This window comes from Gadus macrocephalus, chromosome 13 (genome assembly GCF_031168955.1).
Source record: "Gadus macrocephalus chromosome 13, ASM3116895v1".
Taxonomy (NCBI): Eukaryota; Metazoa; Chordata; class Actinopteri; order Gadiformes; family Gadidae; genus Gadus; species Gadus macrocephalus.
The window spans coordinates 20,110,948-20,125,271 of NC_082394.1; the positions used below are offsets into that span (position 1 = coordinate 20,110,948).

General features: G+C 42.6%; 2 protein-coding genes across 10 annotated transcripts in view; one reads left to right on the forward strand and one right to left on the reverse strand.

Annotated features, from left to right (window-relative positions):
• Positions 1-1,332: 1,332 nt before the first annotated feature.
• Positions 1,333-7,306, forward strand: hvcn1 (hydrogen voltage-gated channel 1). Of its 7 annotated transcripts, none has more exons than XM_060068743.1 (7): positions 1,333-1,904; positions 3,972-4,113; positions 4,501-4,703; positions 6,256-6,360; positions 6,474-6,705; positions 6,897-7,009; positions 7,095-7,306. In XM_060068743.1, exons 3-7 carry the CDS (start codon positions 4,530-4,532, stop codon positions 7,155-7,157), a joined length of 687 nt encoding a protein of 228 aa, XP_059924726.1. In that variant the 5' UTR covers positions 1,333-1,904; positions 3,972-4,113; positions 4,501-4,529; the 3' UTR covers positions 7,158-7,306. The 7 variants fall into 7 exon arrangements, with proteins under 7 accessions (XP_059924726.1, XP_059924724.1, XP_059924729.1 ...); XM_060068741.1 differs by having other exon boundaries at positions 4,018-4,113; XM_060068746.1 differs by having other exon boundaries at positions 4,021-4,113.
• tctn1 (tectonic family member 1) overlaps positions 6,721-14,324 on the reverse strand; it is a 39,133-nt gene continuing 31,529 nt past the window's right edge. For 2 of the 3 annotated variants that reach the window (XM_060068737.1, XM_060068739.1), the window contains exons 12-15: positions 9,458-9,594; positions 9,217-9,370; positions 8,316-8,447; positions 6,721-7,508 (exon numbers count right to left, since the gene is read on the reverse strand). In XM_060068737.1, coding sequence (XP_059924720.1) covers positions 7,362-7,508; positions 8,316-8,447; positions 9,217-9,370; positions 9,458-9,594 — 570 coding nt within the window. In that variant the 3' untranslated portion in view covers positions 6,721-7,361. The remainder of the gene's footprint in view (positions 7,509-8,315; positions 8,448-9,216; positions 9,371-9,457; positions 9,595-14,324) is intronic. The other variant, XM_060068738.1, reaches the window with a different exon arrangement.

A 14,324-nucleotide genomic window follows, 5' to 3' on the forward strand; every position in this document is an offset into this window, starting at 1 on the left:
AAATTGTACCGGGGGCGAAAATTGTACCGGCCTACGTCATCGTTTGTTTACATCCTGACAACCTGCCCGGCAACAGACTACGCGATGCAGAAAACATGTTTCCAAACGACGAAAGATAGATAGCGATAACAATTGTTTTTACTTTATATTTGTATTGTATTTAATTGTTTAATCAAAACAATAAAAAAATTTGCCCGCGAAACGGCCGAACGCGTCAAATGACAAATGTTTTGCCCGCGAAACCGGCGATCGCGTCAAATGACGTAGGAAGGTTCTTGAAACATAATACAGATAACGGATCGCTAGATAACACTTGTTTTTACTTTATTTACTAGCTAAATTCGATTAAACAATTCAATACAATACAAATATAAAGTAAAAACAAGTTTGTCAGGATGTAAACAAACGATGACGTAGGCCGGTAAAATTTTAACGTGACAGCTCCAACGGAACGGACGGATCCACAATGCATTGCGCGTCCGTCTCCATTAAAGTCAATGGGGATCACGCAACGGACGGAGGTAGTGGGCACGGGGCTACGCTGGTTCAGGCAGGTGATGTCGCAATTACCAATGGGATAAAAACACTAGGTAACGGTAAACGAAGTTGGCGTCCAAAGTTTACTTTATTTTTTTGCAGCGACATTTCCAACGGGATATTACGTAGGCTCCTAAATCAAGCATTGGATGAGGAGCTTATTACTTGGATTGTATAGCTACATGCATTATCTTCACTAGAATAAGTCGTTAAAACAACATAGTCGAATTGTATATTTGATATCTTTTGCATTCCGTTCTTGTAAATAAAACGACTTCACCACAGCAATTCATCGTCACGCGTGTCTCGCTTTGCCGCCCCTTCGGATCACTGGTTTGTTCCCAGTGCTACCAGGAGGGGAACATATCCCTTCCCACCTTTGCTTTGACTCCTGTGAACTAGCATATTCAATTTAATGAACAATGCAACGATATAAGATAACTGTTGCAATTATGTGTGTCTGAGATTTTTGTTTGCATATATATTCCTTAAATTCAGGTAAACGCAAGAAAAGTCCACACATAGTAAAAAGGAGACATTAGAAAGAAGGGTAAAAAAAAAAAGGGAAAATGGTAAAATTAAATAAATAACCAAATAGATTGATAAATAAAATAAAGTATAAAACCATAAACACATTTGGCACCACAGGATAAAACTCCAACCAGAATAAACAAGTAAAATACTTAAATAAAAACGTGCATACATAAATAAATGCGAATAAGTGTTAAAAGGCAAGAAAGAGAAGCATCAAAGTAAAACACGTTCGACCCGTCGCCATGAAGGGAAACCCCAAGGGAGTCATCCAAGGATAACCCAGCGCGGACCCCACTCCTGCTACCTGGCGAGGGTTCAGGAGCCCGACGGGGCGAGTGTTCTGGGGCCAGAGAGGGCCAAGGTTCTGGGGCCTAGGGGGCGAGTGTTCTGGGTCCCGCGGACCTCCTGGACGGATTCTGCTTTGGATAAGGGGCGCTTCTGACCCGCACCAGGCTAGCTATGAGCTGTTGAGTCTTCCGCCAGCAGCAAGGCTTCCAGCACAGCGACCAGAGGCAGCGACGTAGTTCGCGACTCACGTCGTTGGTCATTCACGTAGGTCGCGATGTACGTCGTTGGTCAGTCACGGGGCTCGGCCCTACTGGGCTGTATTTGGAGCTCAGGTTCGTTTAGTGGGAGGGTATGTGGTTGAGTTGGGTTCTCTCTCGGTGTCGACATGGATCTTGTTAAAAGAGCGAGATACAGCAGGAGGAACATAATGTGGACATTCGGAGGAATGACTTCCGTAGGAAACGGCCTGGAAGCAGAGGAGGAGTTAAAGAATGCAACGGACTGACTGAGTGGACTTGATAACAAGTTAGAGAAAACCAAACAAGGTAACTCGCATTTAATCCTCAATCCTGTGTTGAACGACTGTATGATATATATGCATACTTACTTATAAATATAGTGTTTTGAAAAGAAAATGCTGAATTTGCAACAAAAAAAAATAGTGCACATTATCACGAGTTCACATCACAGTAACCCAAACGAGTGATGAAAGTCTATATATTGACACATGCAGCCTTGTGTCACTAATAGGACAGGGTCATGTGATCGATTGCTTGTATTACTAGACTGCAGACTGCTCTCCTTGCTTCACAATCATGTTTACTAATAGGCGGAGAGTGGGGTGAGTAGTGCCACTTTTTACTCAAAGTGACTTTAAAGTGAGGCCATGACAGTAATGTCGCCAAATGAAATATGTATGTATATTTCAGGATGTGGTGCATCCCTGGCAACAATAACTTTAGATCTGAAATAAACTGTTTCAGAAATATAGCTTTCAGAAAAAAAGTGGTCTCGTGGCACAACTTGCCCCCGGTGCGGGGTAAGTTGTGCCTTTGGAGAGAATACGTTGGGGTAAATTGTGCCATTGATATATATCTCATAAACTGTAATGCTATATAAAAGCAAGACAAATCCATTAGAAAATAAGGTTTATTTAAAGTAAATAAAGAGTTCCAACCAGGATAATGCTGAACATCCTTTATTCTACACCAAGAAGAAGACAAAAACACAAGAACAAAATGAGAAAGAAAACAAGAACAAAATTAATTTCAAAATCAGGCCTTAATTGACTGCAACCCACAGATCCGGCCTACTACTTAACATTCCACTTGTCGATGCTGAATATGAACTTCTCCTCCCTTCTGGCTGTACCACCAAGTTTTTTTGGTGTTGGTAGTCTTTTTAGCACATCACCTCTAGGGATGACTCCTTCATCGTTGTCTTTAAATGTGAAGATGGGCTTTCCATCCACAGACCTCTTTTAACTTTGCCTTAGAAATTTTGCACTGATGTCGGCATCATCAACCTTCTCCACCAATCCAATGTAATTATAGGTTGCAGTTTTACCTGCAAAGCTCACAATGACAAAGTCACCAGCAGACAGATCTTTGTCACCATCATCATCATTCTGGCCATCTGAACTCTCATCAGTGGTGTCGTTAAGTGGAATGGAGATGTCAGACTCCTCTGAGCTACTGTAGACAACCACTTTCTTTTTGGGCTTGGCTGGTTTAAACCCTTTCAGAGCCCCTTTCTTCTTATATTCATTCCTTTTCTCCTTTTCAGCCCTTTTATTTTCTCTGTGTGTGTTCTCCAGGTCATCTTCTGCTTCATCGTCGGTTGGCATGTCCTTTTCTCTGATACCCTGTCTTTGTTGTTCTCTTTTTCTTCTCCATAAATCTTTTCAAGGTCATCCTGCAGATCTTCATATCCCTTGCCACCTGACGTATGGACTTCCCCTGTTGCACCTCTTTTGCTGCTCTGTCCAAATCCACAATAGGTGTTGAAGCCCTGTCTGTCTTCCGTTTATAAATGCGTGGCATGATGGTTTTTGGTCTAAAATTAATAATGTCACATAGATTTAGTGATAAAATGTAAGAATAAAATCAACAATTCCAATAAAATAGTAAATATAATATTAATCATAACTAGTGGTGAGTTGTGCCACTGGCACAACTCACCCCAGGCCCTTTGGCACAAATCACCCCAACCCCACCATTTTGTAAAACTAGCATGATTCAGTAGTTTAGGGATAACATTGTGCTAAATGTATAGACTCATAGTGTAGCATACTAAAGCACTAAAACATGTGTCAAATGTTTTCAAACTTAACTATAATTGTTCAGATGCAACAATCAAAAAACCTTGATCATAGAAATTTTACTTTGAAAGGCAATAAACAGTTTTGTGAGCTTAAAGGTGCATACCTCTCATTCCATGTGTCTTCATTCTTTGCAGGATGAGTCAAATGGATGGCTCTTCAAAAAAAATTGGTCACATGACCAATTTTTTCTATGGTTTTTGAGAAACAAGGGGTGGCACAACTTACCCGCTGGCACAACTTACCCCACTCTCCCCTACGTTTCTTTAGAATTGTTACAAAATTTGAAAAGGATATTTCATCCTTCTTTCAACATGTCCGTTTTCAACATGTGAAAGGAGAAGTCATAATATTGACCCAAGTTCATCAGAATTGCAGAGCAGCGTCAGCTTAAGTATCCTCAACACACAAGACATCCTATTCACTTCAATAAAGTAAGTAGACCTTCATGTGATTTGTTATGATGTTTAGTTCACAATGTAACAAATTGTACTAAGAACTTTGCAACATTGATCTGCGTGTGCCCAATAATATGTACCTGATAAATAACGAATGATCAATCATGTTTGAATGTGTGGATGTACATTCTTTATGCATCCATTAGTTATTCAGTTTTTTTATTGAATCTGAAGCAGTTGAAAAAAAAAAAAAATCAAAAGATAATTCTTTCAGCTAGGGAGGTCTTTATTTGAAAGTCCACTTAAGCTGTATACATCCATATATATATATATATATATATATATATATATATATATATATATATATATATATATATATATATATAAACATACACTATATATATATCCATGGTTGTGTCTGAGGAGAAGGTAGGACCACCTCCCAGAGCGTCATGTCTCGGTACCTGAGGCACTTCACTGCTTTGGGGGATGAGAAGACAGAACCAGGGACTTGGGAACAGTTGGAGGAGGAAAGTGAGGAAGTGAGTCCCTCCCCAGGCCAGCCTCCCCCCCGCCCAGGCTTCAGGGAGGCCCTTCAGCAGCTCTACTGCTCTACCCGGTTTCAGGTACAGCATTTTAGATGTGGAACAACCATCTGACACTGCATACCAAACGACCCGTGGACGCATGTTATGCTGAGCCCCTCGGCCCTGAGAGAGGTGGGAATGGGACCAGAACAGGCCTCATTATAAAGCGGCCTATTGGCCCCACAACTGATGACCCGCTGGTTTTGGTCAATGCTGAAATTAGGATATTAAAGTGAAGGACAAAAGGATCGGAAAATACAAAATAACCACAACGTTAAGAGGGATATATCTACTGCACACCTAGCAAATCTATTTTCAAGGAAAGCATAAAGAGTATGCTAATATATCTCTAAGTCAGATCATAAAGTCAGTGTAGGGCCAGCGGTTTATATGTGGGTGAAGACTCAGGGCTGTAGGGCTGGTTAATAGAGTCAGTGGGTAAAGACTCAGGGCTGTAGGGCTGGTTAATAGAGTCATGGGGTAAAGACTCAGGGCTGTAGGGCTGGTTAATAGAGTCAGTGGGTGAAGACTCAGGGCTGTAGGGCTGGTTAATAGTCAGTGGGTTAAGACTCAGGGCTGTAGGGCTGGTTAATAGAGTCAGTGGGTAAAGACTCAGGGCTGTAGGGCTGGTTAATAGAGTCAGTGGGTAAAGACTCAGGGCTGTAGGGCTGGTTAATAGAGTCAGTGGGTAAAGACTCAGGGCTGTAGGGCTGGTTAATAGAGTCAGTGGGTAAAGACTCAGGGCTGTAGGGCTGGTTAATAGAGTCAGTGGGTTAAGACTCAGGGCTGTAGGGCTGGTTAATAGAGTCATGGGGTAAAGACTCAGGGCTGTAGGGCTGGTTAATAGTCAGTGGGTTAAGACTCAGGGCTGTAGGGCTGGTTAATAGAGTCAGTGGGTAAAGACTCAGGGCTGTAGGGCTGGTTAATAGAGTCAGTGGGTAAAGACTCAGGGCTGTAGGGCTGGTTAATAGAGTCAGTGGGTAAAGACTCAGGGCTGTAGGGCTGGTTAATAGAGTCAGTGGGTTAAGACTCAGGGCTGTAGGGCTGGTTAATAGAGTCATGGGGTAAAGACTCAGGGCTGTAGGGCTGGTTAATAGAGTCATGGGGTAAAGACTCAGGGCTGTAGGGCTGGTTAATAGAGTCATGGGGTAAAGACTCAGGGCTGTAGGGCGTGGTCTAAACACATCTGCTCTAGTTTGCTTCTGTTTGCTATGGTATAATGATTGGATGAGGAAGATAATTGCTTTGTCTTCATCACAAAGTTAGTAGCATAACCTTTAGCTACAGAGTTAGGCTGATAAGACTTTGGGGCTGGGTGAGGCTGCTTAACCAGCCATCAACCACACATACTCCAGTGCGTGTGGATCCCTGTGTCAAGCCTTAAAATAGGGCAAACCTGACATTTAGCAGGCAGGTGGAAAAGGGTGAAAACAATAAGCTGATCATGAGAACAAGCTTTGATCAAACTGGTGCATCATGTTTTTTTTGCTTTCTGTTTGCTTGCCTTCAAATGGCCAGAGACATGCACTTGCCATCAGCTGTTTGTTGTACACGCTATGAGCATGACTTGCTTGAAACATTTTGTCTTCAGGTGGTGGTTGTGTGTTTGGTAGTCTTGGATGCCATATTTGTTATGGGCGAGGTGCTGTTAGATCTGGCCATCATAAAACTGGAAGAGCATCATGTTCTGCCTGAGGTAAGAATGCCCAAAGAAAAGGTGTATTTTTGTGAAGAGATAACCAGCCAGTTTTAAAGACTATGAAGCCTATATCTTGGACCTTGGCATACCTCACACTGCTCTCTCCTAAGGTGTTCCACTACCTGAGTCTGGCGCTGCTGACGTTCTTTATGATTGAGCTGGTTGGCAAGCTATACGCTTACCGGCTGGAGTTCTTCCAGCACAAGTTTGAGGTGTTTGACGGCGTGGTGGTGATGGTGTCGTTTGTCCTGGACATCGTCTTCGTGGCTCGCGAGGATGTTTTAGACGCGGTGGGCTTCCTCATTCTCCTGCGTCTGTGGCGGGTGGCCAGGATCATAAACGGTGAGGAAACAAAGAGATGATACCAGAAGATCCTATCAGCTTTATTGTCCCGCAGATAAAAAAATATTTGGACCGCATCGAACATTAAACAATATATACATTTCAGAAACAAAACCAAAAATGACCAAATCACATCCACGGTGTGTCTGTGTACAGCAGGCCTCACACTAACGTGTTACGCTCTTTTCCAGGAATCCTGGTCTCCCTGAAGACCCGTGCTGACCATCGACTTCATAAACTAAAGGAGAGTTACGATCATCTGGTCCAAAGATCTACTGAGCTGCAGGAACGCAGTGATAAGATGGTGGGTCCTTTTGAACGGATAAAACTATCTCATTAACCTTTAAACAGTGCAATACTAAAGACTACCCTCCTCCATTTATCCCCAGGAGCAAGAGAACAACAGAATCTGTGCCCTTCTGAGACAAAATGGCATAGAATTTGAATTCTAGTAGTTCAAACCTTATGCAGTGGTTATTCATTTCATCTGCCTTTCTAGATGTATTCTCAACATTTAGAACTTCTCTATTCACTGTCAATCAATATAGCTAAGCTGATATCTTTGACCGATATGAAATAAAGTCCTGAAACAACAATGTAACAGATTTCCTACTGAGACTGCTCGTACGCTGCTTAGCCAAACCAAACTGCTTGCATCATGTGAAAGGAAAGAAGAATTCAAAAGGCAGCTTGGCGTCGATGGTGGGTGGAGCTTGGAACCCTGGCTCTGAAGGGGTGGAAACTGAGACAAAGCTCACTGAGCTGGTGACCGTGACAGAAGTGCTTCCTCCAAAGAGCAAGGCCTGGGTGGGGGGGGGGGGGATATGGGGAAGGCACAAGTTAGAGGCAATTAGTTATTGTTGTCCTGATTGGTTGCGTTGGGGGGTAGCCTTATGCCGCTTTTCCACCGCACATGTAGCTCGACTCGACACGACTCGACACGACACGACACGACTCGACACGGTAGCAGCACGGGTGCTTTTCCACCGCAAATAGTACCTCCTGGACGTGGGCGGGGTCGGCTGCGCGAAAGGACCGTGACGTATTTTTGTATGCGACGCAAACAAGACCTACGCAACCCACACATGGACAGAACCCACATAACAACAATGGAGGACATCGATAACATTACTATTATTAGCTGACATGTTGAAGAAGTTGAAGAAGTGGAATATATGTTGGCTGCGGCGCTGCTATGGCTGTTACCAGCATGGTTGCCATGTCGCTCTCGTGACTTCGTCACACTCTCTGGCCAATCAGTGGCCGGCCGTCTGCCGACGTCACCTTTTAGCATCGGCTCAGCTCGCTTGGAACCTAGAGCGAGGCGGTACTAGAAAAAGCAGCCACTTCAGGTACCAGGTACCATGTTTTCGCGGTGGAAACGCAAAAAATGCGAGCTGAGTCGAGTCGTGTCGAGCTGGTACCATGCAGTGGAAAAGCGGCATTAGAGAGAAATTTTGGCCAGGGTGCTTCTGTTTGTACAAAATGCTGTTGCTTTGTTTGTTATATTTCAAATTACCCTGGACATCCAACATGAATGTTATCCTCAAGGTGTCATTATTTCACGCAGAGCTTCCCTACAAACAAATAAAACAACTGATCATTCTCACCATGTTGCTGGAGTTGTTGTGTATGAACTCTTTAATGCTGACAATTCGGGCTTGAGCGTTCTCGAGAGATCCATATTTGGTCCATTGAATTTCTAGGTGATGAGACAGTGGGATGATGCAACTCTGAGCTTCCTGCACAGACACACATGGAAACATACATGAGGCGGGAAACACTGTTTCACAAGGAACACTCTGGTAATGTATTTCTGGTAAAGGGTCAATAGGACCTTGCCTTGTTTTTAAGGCAATTCAAAACACATAGTAATAGATTTTTCATGAACAGTATTCTAGAAATGTAATTCAAGTGATGTACCACATAAATCCGTAATTTACTGTGTTGAAGGGTTATCGAGGTGTGCATTATGCATCTGAAAATGGAATTTCCTACTCATTTCCCCTCCTGGTCATGTGGCGGCAATGGTGCGCATTTAAGGTGTTTTGGAGAAGTACAAACTACACAAAACAGCAGGGGGGGGCAGAGAAACAGGCCACACCCCTACAGTCTTGAGTCTTTAGACCACACCCCTCACAGATCCCTCTGGGTTATTTCAGGTTTTTAGATCCCGATGTCATCACTTTGATAATGTAGTGTATAGACATATACATAGGTTAATTAGTTGTTATTATATAATATATGTATTTATCAAAGCACGTTTTCTGTGTTTCTGTGTCTCTTTATTATTTGTCCTTATAACACATATTGTATTAATATTCCAATATACCTTCAGGTAAAGAGGGACTAATGTCAGGCTTTGAAAATACATGGCTGATGGTTGCCAACGTGAAGAATCCAACGCCTTGTTCAATGTTGATTTTTGACTTTTACAGCTATTTGGGGGAAACTGAAACATAATTGACTAGTAACATATGTTTCAAAGAACTTCACAGAATCTATTCTCACCCCAGACATAAGCACGGTTTCCAGGGGAACCCAGTCCAGTGAACCATCCAGAGTGCTTGTTCCAAAAGCAGCCACATACTGCATCTTGGCTGAGCCTCTCAGGACTTCCAGGAGCATGTCAGAAACCAGTGTGCAGTTGGCTCCCTCCTCCAACCTAGGCATAGAAGACATGTGAACGTCAATCTACAGGTTGTCCTATCGGCGTGGGAGAACCGCAGGTAAGAGGGGATGATGGACGTACTTTAGCGTGCAGCCGGACACCATGGCCTGAGCAAACAACACGGGGGAGCGGGCATGGTTCCCACGCAGACAGTCCTGCTCCCGGCCCCCCTGCAGTATGGACAGGGTTCCTCGGGGGTCGCTGCTCTGTACCAGCCCTGTGGAGATCTGTTAAGGCTCTCTGACGTGGTGCTCCACAAGGTACTCTATGAGCGATGTACTAGAAAATTTCAAATATAAATAGACATATACACATAGTGTCAAGAAAGGTTTATCCATGAGGCGGTATAGTAGACGGATCTAACAATACACACACACTTACATTATGGGATACTGTTTGCAAACTAGAAAATGCTTTTCCTGCAGAAAATGCAGTGAGTGCTGTAGTACAAAGTGAGGTTGAAAATATTTTTTTAATAAAGCCACATAGATTAAGACAAAGAAACGTTGAATGGCTTCAATCAAGTGAAGGGATTTGAACAAAAATTCAAAAGTCTAAATGGAGTAAACAAGGTAAACATGCACACCATTTAAGAAAATGTAATTGGTTGGAAACAAATCAAGGGAAGCTTAACTGAAAGTATTGCTAAAAATGCAGAAATGTAAAATGAACTGCACTGCTGGTGTGTGTGTGTGTGTGTGTGTGTGTGTGTGTGTGTGTGTGTGTGTGTGTGTGTGTGTGTGTGTGTGTGTGTGTGTGTGTGTGTGTGTGTGTGTGTGTGTGTGTGTGTGTGTGTGTGTGTGTGTGTGCGCGCGCGTCTTTAAGTGAATAGCGAGCCGGTGCGTGATAAAGTAGCCCAATAGAGCGGGAAAAACAGACCAAACCCGCAACACTGCCTGAACGTCCTCCAAAAGTAGCCAAATCTGGCGGGAAAAACGTCCCGATCTGGCAACACTGCTGAACGTCCTCACGCTGCAGCGTCAACGAAAATCTAGCCGTTGTGGGTACCGGGCTGTTTCCCAATGTCAAGGATGCATGCTCAACGGCCGCCCTTTTAAGGACGCTACGTCATAGAACGCCGACAAGCACTGTTCCAATGTTGAGGACACTCGAAAGCCGCGCCATTTTTGCGTCCTTTGTTTTTGAGAATTCCGAGATTTTTCAAGGATGCATCGCTGCATCCTAGACGAGCCAAAACTACCCACAATCCTCTGCGTTCACTGGGCGGGTTCTTGAAAATGGCAGCGCAGTAGGCCTACACGTTCTATTAGTTATCAGAAATATTTTGTGCCGTATTACTTTTTATAGATTCATCATGTTAATGCAAATAATCAAGCCTAAAGACCTGTGCCACTTTTCAAACGTTTTTGCAACTTAATGATACGTTGCTATATTTTGCATGGACGTAGCTGGTGTTAAACACCACTGTCACCAATGTCAATTTACTCGCTCACAAGATTACATTATTTATGTATACCTATTTATGTTTGTGTTGAATAGTTTTTTTTAGGGTCAGCCCAGCAAACGGAGGCTTTGGTGCGCCGGGTGGCGCGCAAACATTTGTTTACCGGTGGAAGGGTATGAAGGTATTATTGTAGCAAAAGTCTTTAGCACCTGTAACTGCAGAATTTGAATGCGTACACTAAAGTCACAGTAAATTTGAAGTCGTATATATTTATTTTGCATGTGTACTCTAAAGTCACAAATGTGTAACAGTACATTTGTAGTCGTAAAAAAAATATAAATATTTTTTATACCATTGTAAACACAAAATAGGGTCTACGAGTACGCTAATCTGTGTTACAGGTGCACAAATCCTTTTGCTACAATTATTGCAGCGCAGTTGGTGCAAAACACATTCGCACACCCGTGTTTCATAATCTGAGAACATGCCCAAAAGGTGTGCATTCGTAAACCCAAATTTGAACAAATGCATCAGAAGTTGCACATCTGTGAACGCTATGTTAATTCAGCATTTTAATGAGCGAGCACAAAACCATTTTACAACTGCTCGAATCTGCTCCTGCAAGTCTCAGCTGTGGGGTTTTTTGCAGGTTGTTTTGCAACACCCCTAGGTGGTAAATGTGTAGCAAAAGTATTCGTATCCGTAGATGACAGAGCGTCCGTGAGCGGGACAAAATAGTCCCGCCCATAATTTCCTAATCCAATGAAAATCGCCGGCAGGGATGCATTTCTCAAATTACACTGGGACCCACCCCGTGCCAGCCATGGAGCTATAAAGATCGCAGCATACTCAGCACGGGATACGTTTCTTTCTGGAGAAGTGAAGAGGGCGTCCTACTGAACGGAGATGGGTATCCTACATTATGTTAAATGAAATGACTTAGTTCAAGTGAATTCCCCCCAAAGTATTTCATTAACATGCCGCAAATGTCCTTGAATGTATTTTAATGGTCGCCATAACATAAATTCAGAAATGTTAATGCAATACTTTGGGGAGAATTCCCTTGAACTAAGTCATTTCATTTTACATAATGTAGGATACCCACCTCCGTTCAGTAGGACGCCCTCTTCACTTCTCCAGAAAGAAACGTACCCGCGCTAAGAATGCTGCGATCTTTATAGCTCCATGGCTGGCACACGATGGGTCCCAGTCAGGGACGGCTGGTATAAATGGGCTAACAGGGCTAAGCCCTCTTACAGTGAAAATAAAAAACATATTATTAAAAACTTAGAACATATTGTTTTAAATTTTGGTAGAACCTAAAGGAGCAACAGCACCAAAAAGTGACAGAAAAACCCAGGATATATATCTCCGTTTTTTTCCTGTGAATGGGCTAAATGTATTCAGCCCAAGCGCAGTAGCGTAAGCTTCCATTGACGTTTGATTGACAGGTGCCCTGACACGCCCCCTTCATATGCTTCCCATTTGGGCTAAATTAGTTTAGCCCAAAGGCTGACCTAGCACAGTAGCTACAGTACAGTGTCCTTCGACTAATCACAGCACAGTAGCGCAAGTGCAGTATGGCGGGCGTTAGCATGAAAATTAATGAAGTGGATTATTTACTTTCTAATCGGTTTTCTTTAATGTCAACTGCGGACGTCGGAAACGCCACATAGGCCTACATGTCCTTCATGATTGACGGCGACACAGACGTCTCTATCAAAGAGTGTGTGATCGTCTACAGCCGCATTTTGCGCAAAGGGAGACCAGTCAACATTTTAATTGTGTAATACTTTAAGCACAAAAAAAGTTTTATTTTGCTTAATGGTTTAGTTCGAAATGTTCAATTTCAGCTCAGTGAAGCACTTTAAACACCTTATTTTTCTTTTTATTTATAATTGTGCTTCAAATAAAGAAATGCCTTTCTCTACACCTTAATCTTGTTTAAAAATCATAGACATTATATGAAAGTTATGAACAGAGATATAAAGGTGACCTCATGGCGTCTGGAGCCCTGTGAAGTATTGATAAATGTAATGCATTCTTTAGCCCACCCACCCAAAATCACCACCAGCCGTCACTGTAATTTGAGAAATGCATCCCTGCCGGCGATTTTCATTGGATTAGGAAATTATGGGCGGGACTATTTTGTCCCGCTCACGGACGCTCTGTCATCTACGGATACGAATACTTTTGCTACACATTTACCACCTAGGGGTGTTGCAAAACAACCTGCAAAAACCCCACAGCTGAGACTTGCAGGAGCAGATTCGAGCAGTTGTAAAATGGTTTTGTGCTCGCTCATTAAAATGCTGAATTAACATAGCGTTCACAGATGTGCAACTTCTGATGCATTTGTTCAAATTTGGGTTTACGAATGCACACCTTTTGGGCATGTTCTCAGATTATGAAACACGGGTGTGCGAATGTGTTTTGCACCAACTGCGCTGCAATAATTGTAGCAAAAGGATTTGTGCACCTGTAACACAGATTAGCGTACTCGTAGACCCTATTTTGTGTTTACAATGGCATAAAAAATATTTATATTTTTTTTACGACGACAAATGTACTGTTACACATTTGTGACTTTAGAGTACACATGCAAAATAAATATATACGACTTCAAATTTACTGTGACTTTAGTGTACGCATTCAAATTCTGCAGTTACAGGTGCTAAAGACTTTTGCTACAATAATACCTTCATAGAAGGGATAGTGCCACTATCCAATGTTGTAAAATTAATGCACAACCGATCATTTGCAATGTTTGTAATTTTTAATGAACGTATATAATTGTATTTTATATGATATACTTATGTGTTCAAACCACTGGTAGATTGTAGGCATATATGAATGAATGAATCAGATCAGTTAAATAATATATCCAAATAAATACATGTTTATCATCTCTTTCTTTGTCTTTTCCCCCCTGCATAACAGTAATCAAACGTACTGTAAATGTGATGCATGAATTAAGTTCTCAGACAATTTCACTTAGTTTTATAAAAATTTAATCGATATTCCTTTTAATAAAGACGATTCTATCAACCGCAACAAAGCTTTTGTGACTTCCCCAAAGAGGCTCCATGCGAAGGAGACATGACCGCATTCATAACAGACAAAAGTCAAATAAATATCGATCACCTTGATTGCTGCCATGTTTTATTCATAAGCGCACATGTGTTTACAAACGGACACGCAGTATTAAAAAGCGGAAGCGGAAGCGCTTCCACACTACCAAGTCGTTCCAAAGTCTGAACGTTACAAACGCTAGGAAGCACTCGAGCTAGCACTCTAGTCTCATCTCCATAGGACGCGACTAGCAAGGACGCGTCCTAGCAAGGCTGCAGCCTTCACTTTGGGAAACAGCCCCGGATTGACTCGGCTGCTAGATCGACTCGGGATCCTGCGCTTACAGATGACGTATCGACACAAGCCAACGGACAAAACCCGGAAGGGTTGTTTATAAACGGGGCTCAATCATGAGCTGTGTTCGAAATCGTTCCCTATCATGGATGTAGTGCACTAAATAGGGTGCACGCC